This window comes from Rhinolophus sinicus, chromosome 7, assembly GCF_057876585.1.
Source record: "Rhinolophus sinicus isolate RSI-liver-muscle chromosome 7, RSI-T2T, whole genome shotgun sequence".
Lineage (NCBI taxonomy): Eukaryota > Metazoa > Chordata > Mammalia > Chiroptera > Rhinolophidae > Rhinolophus > Rhinolophus sinicus.
In genome coordinates this window covers 12,094,040-12,106,375 of record NC_142507.1, presented here as the reverse complement: position 1 = coordinate 12,106,375, position 12,336 = coordinate 12,094,040, and the positions used below count along the sequence as shown (strand labels likewise).

The following is a 12,336-nucleotide window of genomic DNA, read 5'->3' as shown; positions in this document are numbered from 1 at the left end:
TATATATATATATATACACTTTGTTTCTCCAACCACCAGTCTGTTGTATGCATCTGTGCCTTTGAACATGCTATTTTATTTTTAATGCCAAAGCCTGAAGAATCATTATCCCCAACCTCACTCGACCGATCCTACCTGAAAAACTAAAAAATTTTAGTCTTCATTCAACACATTGTTCAAACACCATCTCCTTTATGGAGCATTCCTTGATGATCCCGACGCAGGGAATTTTCCATCATCAGCATGTACACATAATGTTTTATACATCGGTATTAGCATAATGCATTCTAATATCATATTTGTGTCTATGCCAATTGCCTCAACAAGACTGAACACCTGAGACCAAAGACAAGGCCTTTCACCTTTGAATCCTCAGTCCTCAAGTAATGTCTGCCATAGAGAGGCTGTGCCATAAATATTCATTGTAATGAAGTCAAGGTTGGGGACAAGGGGAAAGAACCTAGAAATGCTTTGTGGAGAAGTTAGTATTTGCGGTAAGCCTTGAAGGACTTCTGAAATTTTTATTGAATTTTAAAATTGAAATTTTGGGATGTTTAGTGTTTTTCCATACACAAGTGTATATATCTTCAAGATTCTCTCTTTAATGCATAAGTATTTTGCCAGCAAAGCTTTATCTTCTACTCAAGGCCTTAGGTGCAGAGCTCTGAGCATGGTCAAGACTTAATGAGTATGTTAATTATCTGATTTAAAGAAGCATCTTTTTCGTGTCTCTTAGAGGAGGCGAACACTTGATTTCAGAAAGGCACCACTCTGATTCTCTTTATCAGAAATACTTGGCTTTTTAGCGGGGTCATCGATGGCTGTACACCATTCCTCATAGCAAATAAAATTGTTTATAGTCATTCTGTTATGTTTAGTTTCTTCTGAACATATTTAAAAATATATAAGTACATCTTTGAGCCACAGTGGAAAACACGTGACAACCCTGGGCACCTCACTGCTATTCATTTTAACTTTCCCTGGGCAGATCACAGAATCTGATTGTCTAAGTAATAACTTGGGCCTCTTTCTACTGCAAATCGTCTCTTTCAGATTATCAGTGATGGTGAAGCTCATAGATATTCTGGCAGATTTCTTATCTGAATTATTAAGTGGCATTAACAATGCCTTCTGGGATATCCCATTCTTAACTATTGCATGTTGCTACATACATATATCATTTAAAACACAAACGAAAAAACACTGATACCAATAGAGAAATTATGAATTACAGAAACCCAGGACACACTGGAGAAAAAGAGATCTATACTGTTGCAGTCAGCTTTAAGGACAATTATCCCCCTTATTATAAACCTTCACATTTACTAATACAAATTTTTTATTTTGGTGGCACATCATGGTTAGGAGCCAGGGAAACCGTCACTGGGGATCTCAGTGTTTTTTTTTTTTTGTTTGTTTTTTTTTTTCACAACAAACAGAGCTCTGTGAAGAAACCTCTGTGTTTGTAGATCTTCTTGAAAAATCCCTGCGTAATAAGAAAGGTCTGGGCTACATTTGAGGAGTTCATGAAGTATCTGGATAAACATTAAGTGGAATAGGCTAGCATCTGAAATGCAGCTATGTATTTATATATTCACATAATTATATGTGGATTAATGGAGGGCTGGCTTGCGTTTCTCTCTTCTTCCTGTCAAAAGCTGAAGAGTTGCTCCCAACCTTTGGGTGTGTCTGCACTTTGGGAGTTTTCAACTGGGTTCTCAACCTACGGTCTCCTGTGGGCTTGCTGCAAGCCAACCCAGGTTTAATAACAGACTGCAACTTCATTTTTTGTGGCAAACCCTCAGTCCCACGCACCTTTTCACAACTCTGCCCTTCGCGGACCCTGAGCCAGTGTAGGCAGAGCAGGAGGTGGCGTGGAGAGGCTCCAAACCGGCTTTGGGGATGACCCCCTTGCGAAAAGCATTTGCAGCTGCCAAGGCGTAGCCAACAAACACCAGATTTATGTGCACTGTGAAAGAAGCCCCTTCACCATTGGCTTTTTGAGCGGCGCTGTCGCTAGGGAGCGGCGGGCGGGTCAAGTCCAGGCTCGGGAGAAGCCCGGGTTTTGTTGCTGTAGCCTGGGCGAGAGGCACACGCATTCTGCGCCTGGACACACACGCATACGCACACTCGCGGACAGTTCTAGCCCCGCCGTCCCTGTCCGGCAGTGGGCGCCCCCGGGTGGCGCTCTGGGCGGAGCGGCAGCGCCAGGCTCCCCTCCCTCGCCCTGATCCTTGCTGCTGCCGCCCAGAGGAGAAAGACACCTCTGCGGAGAGCGGTGGGGGCGGGCGCGAGCAGGAGAGCGCGATGAATGAGTTCCCCCCGCGCCTCTGAGTTGTCTGAGTTGGCAGCCCCGTGCCAGGCTTCCGGCTCTCAGCGCCCCACGCGCTCGCAGCTCCCAGGCTGCAGCCCACGCCAGTGGCCGGGGCCGAGGCCGCCGCGCTGGGGGAGCCGAGGCTCACGAGCTCCTGTCCTGGCACCAGTTTAGGGAGGAGGGTGGACCCCCAGCAGAGGCGCGTTCTGCTTGCACTCTCCACGGCACCTGCTGTGTCTCCATGGCGTCGTATCAGCAATCCCGGATCCAGGCTTACCTGGAGAAGAACAAGATCGGTCCCCTGTTTGAGGTAAGGCACTGTGGAGGAAGGGGTGCCCAGACAAAAGCAGAACGCCAGGAGGGAAGCAGGGATAGAGAACAGAGTGGGAGGGGCGCCCCTGTGGCCCTAGTTCACTGGCATCGCTCTGTCACGGCTAGGTGTCCTGGAACGCAGCCTGTCGGCACTTCCCAGGTTACCTGGGCACGGACAGGTGAGCTGGCAGGGCCCAGCCTCAGCCTGGCAGGGGAAGTTTGAGTCGTCCGACTGTGCAGCACCTTGCAGTTGCAGGCGCAGACCCTGACAGACTGAGACAGACCGTGCATACACTCACACTTTTCCTGGAATTCACACTGTTTTATTGGATTTTTTTTTTTTTTTTTTTTTTTTTTTTAATGTGGGCAGTAGTAGAACCCGAAAAGGCGGAGGAGGTGCTTAGCATTTGGCAGGGACACGGTTAATTGGGAGAAACAGGAACTGTTAAGGAGTGGGCTTCAGTAGGCGTGGGCCTGTTGAATGAAAGTGTCAAACTGAGACGCTGACAGTGGTCTCTGGATGAAAAAAAAAGTCCTTCGAATTGCAGACTGTACCTGCGTGGGGAGGCGGAGAAAGGTTCGGGGAAAGCACACACGTATTTATGGGAAGGAGACGCAGCTCTGCGCTGTGTTCTCTCGCCATCAAAGAAGTGATGACAGAAATACTATAGGAGGAAGGAAGAGCGGGAGCACAGCAGAGAATGAGAATGGGAGTCAGAAACCAGGCACCTTGCCCAACGTCCCGGGGGTTTGCAGGCGCTGGGCAGATGCCCGGGACAGAAAGGAAGGACGCCCACAGTCCCTTCTCCGGGTCCAGTTGTCCAGCTGGGCACCAGTGGGTGGCGAGAGGACGTGGGAGGGTCAAGATACCCTTGCTAGTTCTCCCCTCCAAAAGCAGTTGTAGCCATTCTTGGGGGTGAGAGTGGGGGGTTACATGTCGCTAGTGTCTGAGTGAGGTTGAAACGCAGCAGGGCTAAAAAATAGCAGAGAATTAGAGCAGCTTCTCTAGGACCAAAAAGAAGAGAGTGACAACTGCAGAGGTAGCGAATTAATGCTCCAACACAAGAGAAAAGAGGACAGGGGGTGAGATCTGGTAGGTCTTTTCTCTGGGGTGGACAGGTTTGAAATGACCAAGATTTGCATGATCTCTTAAGTTTTTCTGCCTAAGATTAAGTTAACGTTGTACTGTCTTTAAAAGACAGGACCATTGTTTCTGCTGAAACTCACTGTTGTATAGGCATAAACGTCCTACACTGTGTGTCTTGATTCCCGTTTCTGCCAAAAGGGTTAGCAAAGAAGTCCATATCCAAAAGCAAAGTAGGACCGCTGGAGCTACCAGAATTCTGTTCTTTGCCTTTGGCGAATGATTAGAGACTGTACATAATGCCATATGCATATTTTTAAAAAAGTAGACGCATAATAACTCTTTGGGGCACAGTATATTAATTGCATCGAAAGAAAGATAAAATAAATGAATACATGTAGAGTATTTCTAAGTATATTTTAGTATAAATATTTATACTAAATATATAAAATACTTAAAGTATATTTTACCAGGGAGAATAAGTGAATTGTTTTTAATAGATGCTGTTCTTATTTGTTAACTTAGTTTGAAATTCCAAAGAGTCTCTCCAAGTGATAACGGAGTTTGGAGTATATGTAAACTTTCTACATAATTAGGAAATAAATCCAACTTGATAGTTATCGAGTTCTCTCTCTTTTTTTTCAAACGTGCACCAGCTAGTTCTGCACTGATGAATTTCAAGTGATTGCAAATTGTTTCGTAAAATCCTTAGACTTCATCAAACAACAACAAAATTAAATGCTTTGTATTTTATTCATTTTTCTGGTGACATATTTTATATATCTCCATTAGCTTGAATTGCGCTGATGAGTTAATTTTTAAGGATTGGTGTGCACTTTAAATAATTGAAGGGATGAAAATGGATAAGTTATCTTCTACTAAAAGGAGGTCCTTATACAATAATTTTGATCTTGATGGAGCTTGGTTTTGAGAGAATTACACATACTTTACAAAATTGGAAAAATCTCACTAGCCTACCTTTCCTCATCCTAGAAAACCAATGGAACTAGTACAAAATGAATATTGTTGATCTAACATTCTACTCAAAGCTCCCAGGACTTTGGTCATTGGTTCTCAAAAGAACTGCTTCTGGAGAATAGAGAAGGAGCCAAGGAATCTGAATTTAGTAAAAAGCAGCACAAATGATTATTACATATTTAATGTCTGGACCACAGTGTAAGAAACAATGACATAAGATAAAAATCTCCTTTTAATTCATCACACATTGAAATAGTTAGGTGTCTTCAAGTTTTATTATATGTGCTTTGTTGTGACTTTTTTTTTTTTGCTGAGGCACTGGAGTTGGTGACATAGGTTTACTTTAGTTTTGAAAATATACAAGGCATGACATTATGTCCCCTTTACAGATTTTGTAAGTTAGGAATGTTTTGAGAAAACTTATTGGAGTGAAACACTTTAAAGAGAACACATGAATATTATTTAAAATAATAACAAAGGTAACATATACTGGTACTGAGAACACTTGTATCCTATTTTTCCACTTGTACATTTTCTTTACTTAGCTTAATTCCTTAATTTATTTTCTACTTAGTTTACTTGTTTATTCCTAACATTTTACCATTTGAGAAGCTTATAAAGTGCTGCACACAATATGGTGTTTCAAAAAGTACTTTCAATTGAATGGATCTTGTTTCCAGGTAATTTAGAAGTATAAATGTATGCTACTTTTAAATATGATTTAAGATGTTTTGAGGCATTATAGAACCAAACCTAGAAATCATTGCATTAGAGTCTTGGGTAATGATATTTTAATGAAATATATGAAGATGTAATGTGAAAATGGTATTAATGACTTACATTCTGCAAACTCTAGTGTTTTTGCCAAATGTAATACTTTTAGTATTATGATTGGCTTATTCAGGGCCAGTGACCACCTGGGCGTCAATCTATAAGGAATGTTGGGTATCACTGCAATAAGTTAGAAATATAATCCTATTTACTATAGATTATTGCACATAACTCCTTACTTAACTGACAAGACGTGACAAGGTTTGGCTGCCACCAAAGTAGAGTATTTTTGCAACACATGTGGGCAAGATGCATGGTGGAAACACAAGACTTATCTCAAACCCTAAGGCCAGTCACTTAACAGTCAAAGAAATTGGCAGTCAGAAATTTTAAAACTGAATAATTAACTGGCATATAGCTGCTTATTGGGATCATGTAATCTATTGTGTCTGTATTGTAAGCAGCAGTTTAACTTAGATCCCAAGAGGTTTTTATGATGTGGAACATCACAGTAAATTCCTTATTTTCAACATAGAGAATGATACAATTTTCAGTTTCTCCTATTCCCATTACATAAATAGGAAAATTATTTGGAAATTTTTGGTTAGAAGGATGCCCAGGGCAGTCATATATCTTTTTTCAGCCCTGATCACACCTCATAAGAGTGTGAAATCCTAAACTATTAAAAAGCAGAACAATGGGGGGGGTCTTCATAAAATCTCTATAGAAGTTTTAAATCTCTTGTACTGAAGATGAGGCCAACAAATTCACTACATTTCTTCGAAGGTGATCTGACCCACCCCCAAAAGAACGGGACTGCTTTATCACCTTCTTTGTTTAGCTCAAGGGACCCCTACTCACATGGTCTGAATTTACGTTAACTGATTTGGCATATGTTATGAGGTGGACTCATATCAAGCTCATGGTCACCCATAAGCCTGCATCGTTCATACACTTGCTGCTCCACAACTTCCTTTTGGTCACGTACCTTGTCCCACACTTTCCAGTCACATCTGTAACCCTGAACTCCATTTAGCCTGGAGAGTATCAGGCAGTGGCCTGGCAGGGTCCGGAGATTTGTTACATATGAGGGAGGCAGGTGTTGAGAAAATGAGTGAATATATTGAAAATAATGCAAGCCAGCTCTCTCTCACTGATGGCGATGGCAGTCAGAGATATAAAAAAGAAAAAAGGTAGAATGAACCTTGTGGTGTTAGATTGAAATCAGAGGTATTGATGTGATCTCATGACTTTCAATAATAGATATAGATGCTTATAGAAATAAGTATAGATTTACGTGCATTAAAATGTATATAAATGTATGCATTTATTTCTTTATTGTGACTCACTGCAAGGGCCTGGGAGTAGCAACCCCCCAGTAACAATGAGCACATTTAGCAACCATATTTGGGTTGTAAATACCATTCTCCGTTAAGTACAACTGGATATCACTGGAGAAATGGTTATTCCAGCTTCGTGGCTGGGGAAGTACAAGAGGAACCTGGTAAATGTTATGCCAGAAAGTAAGAAAGGGGTCGAAAAATAATACGAACATGTTAAAAAACAAAACCAAACCCAAAGCATAGAAGCCAGCTTGAAGAGACTCTTATTAACTAAATTTGAGACTATTTAAGAATCAAAATAAAGAATGATAACAGATTATGTTATTGTATAAAAGAGGACAACTTTTGTTTTTTGCAATGGGATATAATGGAAAACATGAATGTACTCAATTTATAGCAAGAAGAGAAAGCTTTACCTTGCAGTAGAATGCCAATTAATAAAAATAGAAGGGATGATGGAATTAGAAAATCACTACTTGGCAACCATTTAGTAATAATTCAGGCAAAAACATTAATCGATGCAAAAAGGAATGGGTGAAAATTGGATGAGGAATGAGATGTTACATCATCTCTAGTATCTTTTCACAAAATAGTTGTTAATTACAAAAGGAAAAAAAGTAACTTGATAGCAAAAAAAAACAGGCAGTCACTACTCAAATGATAGGACAAACCAATGTCCTGTGCCCCCTGATACGATGCAATTAAAAGAACATTGCTTCTGTAATATTTCTGCCAATCATGCATGACCTGAATAGAATAATGAGAAAATATCTGATAAATCCAATAGGGAAATTCAATTTTCCTGGAGTCTTCAAAAATGTTAAGGTCGTGAGGTTAAGGGAGGTCTTAGACTGAAAGGATATGATGAATGCAAAAAAAAAAAAAAAAAAAAAAAAAGATTCTAGAGTTGATACTTGGCTGTGAAGGACGTTATTGAGAAAGTGGGCAAAATTCAAATGGTGTCTCTGGGTGAATGGGATATGGAATTTTTTGTGCTGTTCATATATTATCTTCTGTAAGTTTAAAATTATTTCACAGTAAAAAATAATAAAAATAAAAATAAAGAAACTGAAATAAACAAGAAAACAAAATTTCCCCTAAAGACTGGAAGAAATGCAGCTATGCTGATACCTTGATTTGATCACAATAGGACCTATTTTAAAATTCTGACCTCCAGCATTGTAAGATAATGAATTTGTCTTGTTTTCAAGTCACTAAGTTTTTGGTAAATTGCTACAGCAGCCTTACAAAACCAATACAACTTAAAATTGTTGATTTTAAGGAAAATTAGTCCATGCAATACAAGTGTGGGATTCATAAATTAAATAAAACAATGTATTACAGTTTTCAAAAAATAAAGAGCATCTGGGAAATGACTGTTTACAAAATAGCTCACCCATTGGGTTTCTTTAAACATTAAATTGTGTAAATGCAGTGAAGAACTGTATTGATGGTTTATACATGGAAACCAATAAATAATAAGCTAAAATTCCGAGTAAAGAAAATTTACAATTCCGGTTAGCCAAGCATATGCATTTTCCTCTTCTCCCTCTCAAAATTTTATTGAAATATCAGCAAAAATATTTAAAGAGTAAATGCCTAACAGTGCTAGAACACAAGAAAGAGTGCTGAAGCAGAGGGACTGTTTCTCCTTCTTTATGAACAGAACACATTTACGTATTATGAATGATGGCATCTCCTTTACACTTCTACATGGGCAATGTGAGAGTCAATGATACGTAGTGGCAACGTTGTTTGGAGTTTCCTGGTAGGTGCCTTAAAAATACATGGACCCAGTTGGCACATACTCCTCGTATACCCTCCCTTTTACCTGCTGTCAGAGCGCCCCTTTGTAATTTTTCCCTCTTTCCCTTCCTTACTTGCTCCACGTCTCCAGGCAACTACTGATCTCCTTTTTGTCACTGTGAATTAGTTTTCCTTTTCTAGAGTTTTCTATATACCTGTTTTTTTTTGTTAGATCTTTTATTTTTCATTCAACAGTATTTGTACATGCGTCTAGGTTGTATCATGTATCAATAGTTTCTTTTTATTGCTAAGTAGTATTTTTTTATATGGAATTATGCTTCATTTCTCTTGGGCAATTACCTGGAGTACAGTGGCTGTATCATATTGTAGGTGTATGCCCTACTTTTTAAGACATGAGCCCCTAGTTTTGAAAAGTGGGTGTATAATACAATTTTACATTCCTACCAACAGTGTATGAAAGTTCCAGTAGTTCTACATTCTTACCAAAACTTGGTATTGTCCGTCTTTTAAATAATAGCCCTCCTAATAGGTCTGAGTGGTATCTCATTGTGGTTTTATTTTTCATTTCTCGGATGCCTAATGCTGGTGATTATTTTTTTATGTGGTTATTTGCCTTCTGTATATCTTTGGCGAAGTGTCTGTCCAAATATTTTGCCCAATTTTAATTGGGCTGTTTGTATTCTTCTTTTTGAGTTTTAAGAGTTCTTTACATATCCTAAATCATTTGAATTTTCATGTGAATTTTAGAATCACTTTGTCCATTTTCAGAGAAAAATACCTGCCGGTATTTTGATTAGGATTGTGTTGATTCTGTTACTGCAATTAGGCAGAATAACGATCTTAACATTTTTGAGTGTATGTAGACAATCTTAGGAGATGTACAGAAAAAGATACAGGCACTAATAAGAGTGATTAAGTTTTAGATACAAGTTCATTGTCTAAAAACCAATTCTATATTTATGTTCAAGCTAATAATCACAGAACTTAAAAAAGAAAAAATACCTTTATATGGCGTCAAAAATGTGAAATACCAGGAAAGACATATAAAAAATATGTAAAATCTCTATATTAAAAACTGTAAAAACTGCTGGGAGAGATCAAAGACAACCTGAATAAATGAAGAAGTATTACTTTGCTTATAGATATGAAAACTTAATATTGTTAAAACATTGAATGATATATACTACTGACTTCAATAGTCATTAAAAGTATTACAAGTAAAAGTACGGTATTGGTATGAAAGTAGAAAAATGGATATATGGAACAGATAAAGTTCAGAAATATAAACCCATGCATATATGGCCAGTTGAATGGGGAAATGATAATCATTGCAACAAGTGATATGGAACAACTGGATAGACATATGCAAAAAAAGAACTTGGATTTTTACCTTAAACCATATACAAAAATTAACTTGAAATGGATTCTAAACATAAATGTAAAACCTTTTTTTTTACATATGGAAGAGAACGTAGGAGATAATTTTTCTCACCTTGGCTCTGGCAGGTATTTCTTAAATATGACACAAATATTATAAACTATAAATGAAAAAGTCATGAAACTGGACTTATTTAAAATTAAGCTTTCGCTCTTCAAAAGGCATTGCTAAGAAAATGAAAAGGCAAGCCACAGACTTGGAGAAACCACTTGCAAAATATAGTATGTCTGACAAAGGACTTGTATCTAAGGCAGGCAACAGCCCTGCCGAAAGTGATGTCGAGAAGACCAGCTAGGAACTAGGGTTTCCATCCCCACTGGTCAATAATAAGGGCTCCCTCATGGTGTCAGTCAAGGCCATGTGGAAACCTGTGCTTCTTCCACCCCTGGCAGCAATGAGACATTCCTTTCCCACCCCATTGGGTCATGTCTGAAGAGGCTTAAAGAAGAGTCAGGAACTTCAGTATCACCCAATGGCAACAAGACCACCCCTGCCATGAAATCCATGCCAAGATACATAAAAATTAAACTTCTGGAAAAAAAAAAAAGACAAGAAATATGTTGAAAGCAGCCAGAGAAATGCAACTCCATACTTAGAGAGGAAAACATTTTGAATGACGGTCGATTTCTCATCAAACCCATGGAAGTCAGAGGAAGTGGCATAATATTTTTCCACTGCTGAAAAAAAGAACCTAGAATTCTATATTCAGAGAAAATATCCTTCAGAAATGGAGCAGGAATTAAGACAATTTGTTACCCGCTGGCCTACCCTAAAAGTATAGCTAAAGGAAGTTCTCTAAACAGAAAGGAAATGATAAAAAATAACTTTAGAACGTTAGGAAGGAAGGAAAAACATAGAAAGAGCAAACATATGGGTAAATATAAAACATTTTCCTTTTCCTCTTGAATTTTCCAAATAATGTTTTATGGTTTGAAGCAAAAATTATAACAACGTGAGATGCGTTTCTAAATGTCTGTAGAGAAAGTTTTTAAGACAATTGTATTATAAGCAGGGAAGAGTAAAGGGTCACAAAAGTGGTAAAGTTTGTACACTTCACTTGAACTGATAAAATAATGACACCTGTTGATCTATTGTGTATGCATAATGTAGTACCCAGAGCAACCACTAAAAAAAGGTATACAAAAAGATGCCCTCAAAAACTATGGGTAAATCAAATGGAATTCTAAAAATCATTCAAGTTCCTGCAAGAACAGGGAAAAGAAAAACAAAAACAGAGAGAACAAACAGAAAGCAAGAAAGAGCATGGCAAAATTTAGTCTTAATTTATTTATCTAGCAATAATTACATTACCTGAAAATGGTCTAAATACACCAATTAAAAGACAGAGATAGAATAGATTAAAAACAAAACAAAAAAAACAAAACAAAAATGAACATGACCCAACTCTATGCCACCTCCAGAAAACTCACTTTAGATACAAAGATATAAGCCAGTTAAAAGTAAGACAATGGAAAAAAATATGCAAACATTACATGAAGGCAGGAGTGAGTCTGTTAATGTTATATAAAATAGACTTGAGAGGATGGAAAATTACCAGACACCGAAATTATCATTATATAATAATAGAAGAGTCAATTCACCAAAAAAAAAATATATATATATAGCAATTCTAAGTGTGTGTGCACTCACTGAACAGCAGAGCTGCAAAATCTATGCAGTAGAAACTGATAGAATGAAAAAGAGAAATAGACATATCTACAACTACAATTGGGGACTTTAAAACCTTCCCTTGACAACTGATAGAGCAACTGGACAGAAAATCAGAAATGCTATAGAAGAATTAAACAGCACATCAACCAAAAGAATCTATTATAGTCCACATTTGTAGACCACTTCATGTAATAGCAGCAGAACACACATTCTTTTTAAGTGGCGTGAGATGTGTACAAAGATCGACCATTTCCCGAGCCACAAAACACTCTCTCAATTGAAGTCATACAAAGTGTTTTCTCCATCACAGTGGAATAAAACTAGAAATCAATAACAGAAAGAAAACAGGAAATTTTCCAAAATGCTGGGAAAATATACAACACACTTCAAAATAACCTACTGGTCAAAGAAGAAATCTCAGGGAAATAAAAAGAATACATCAAACAATGAAAAGAAAGATGTATCAAAATTTGTGAGATGCAAGGCGAGCAGTGGCGAGAGGGAATTTGACAGCACTAAAACGCATAGTTACAGAAGTGGACTGATGTGAATGGCCTGACTAGGGCCCCTGTTTTCTGTGTTTTCCTGTGTGTCCTTCCAGTAGTGGGGGACAATCTATCCAGATAAAGAGAGTGCTTTTCTGCAAGGAAGGATGTGT

General features: G+C 38.3%; 1 protein-coding gene across 1 annotated transcript in view; it reads left to right on the top strand.

Moving 5' to 3' along the window:
* The first annotated feature begins 2,034 nt into the window (after positions 1-2,034).
* Positions 2,035-12,336, top strand: part of C7H8orf34 (chromosome 7 C8orf34 homolog) — a 110,445-nt gene continuing 100,143 nt past the window's right edge. The window contains 3 exon segments of the mRNA XM_088799379.1: positions 2,035-2,351; positions 2,354-2,554; positions 2,557-2,624. Of these exon segments, the coding sequence (XP_088655505.1) occupies positions 2,312-2,351; positions 2,354-2,554; positions 2,557-2,624 (309 nt within the window). The 5' untranslated portion in view covers positions 2,035-2,311.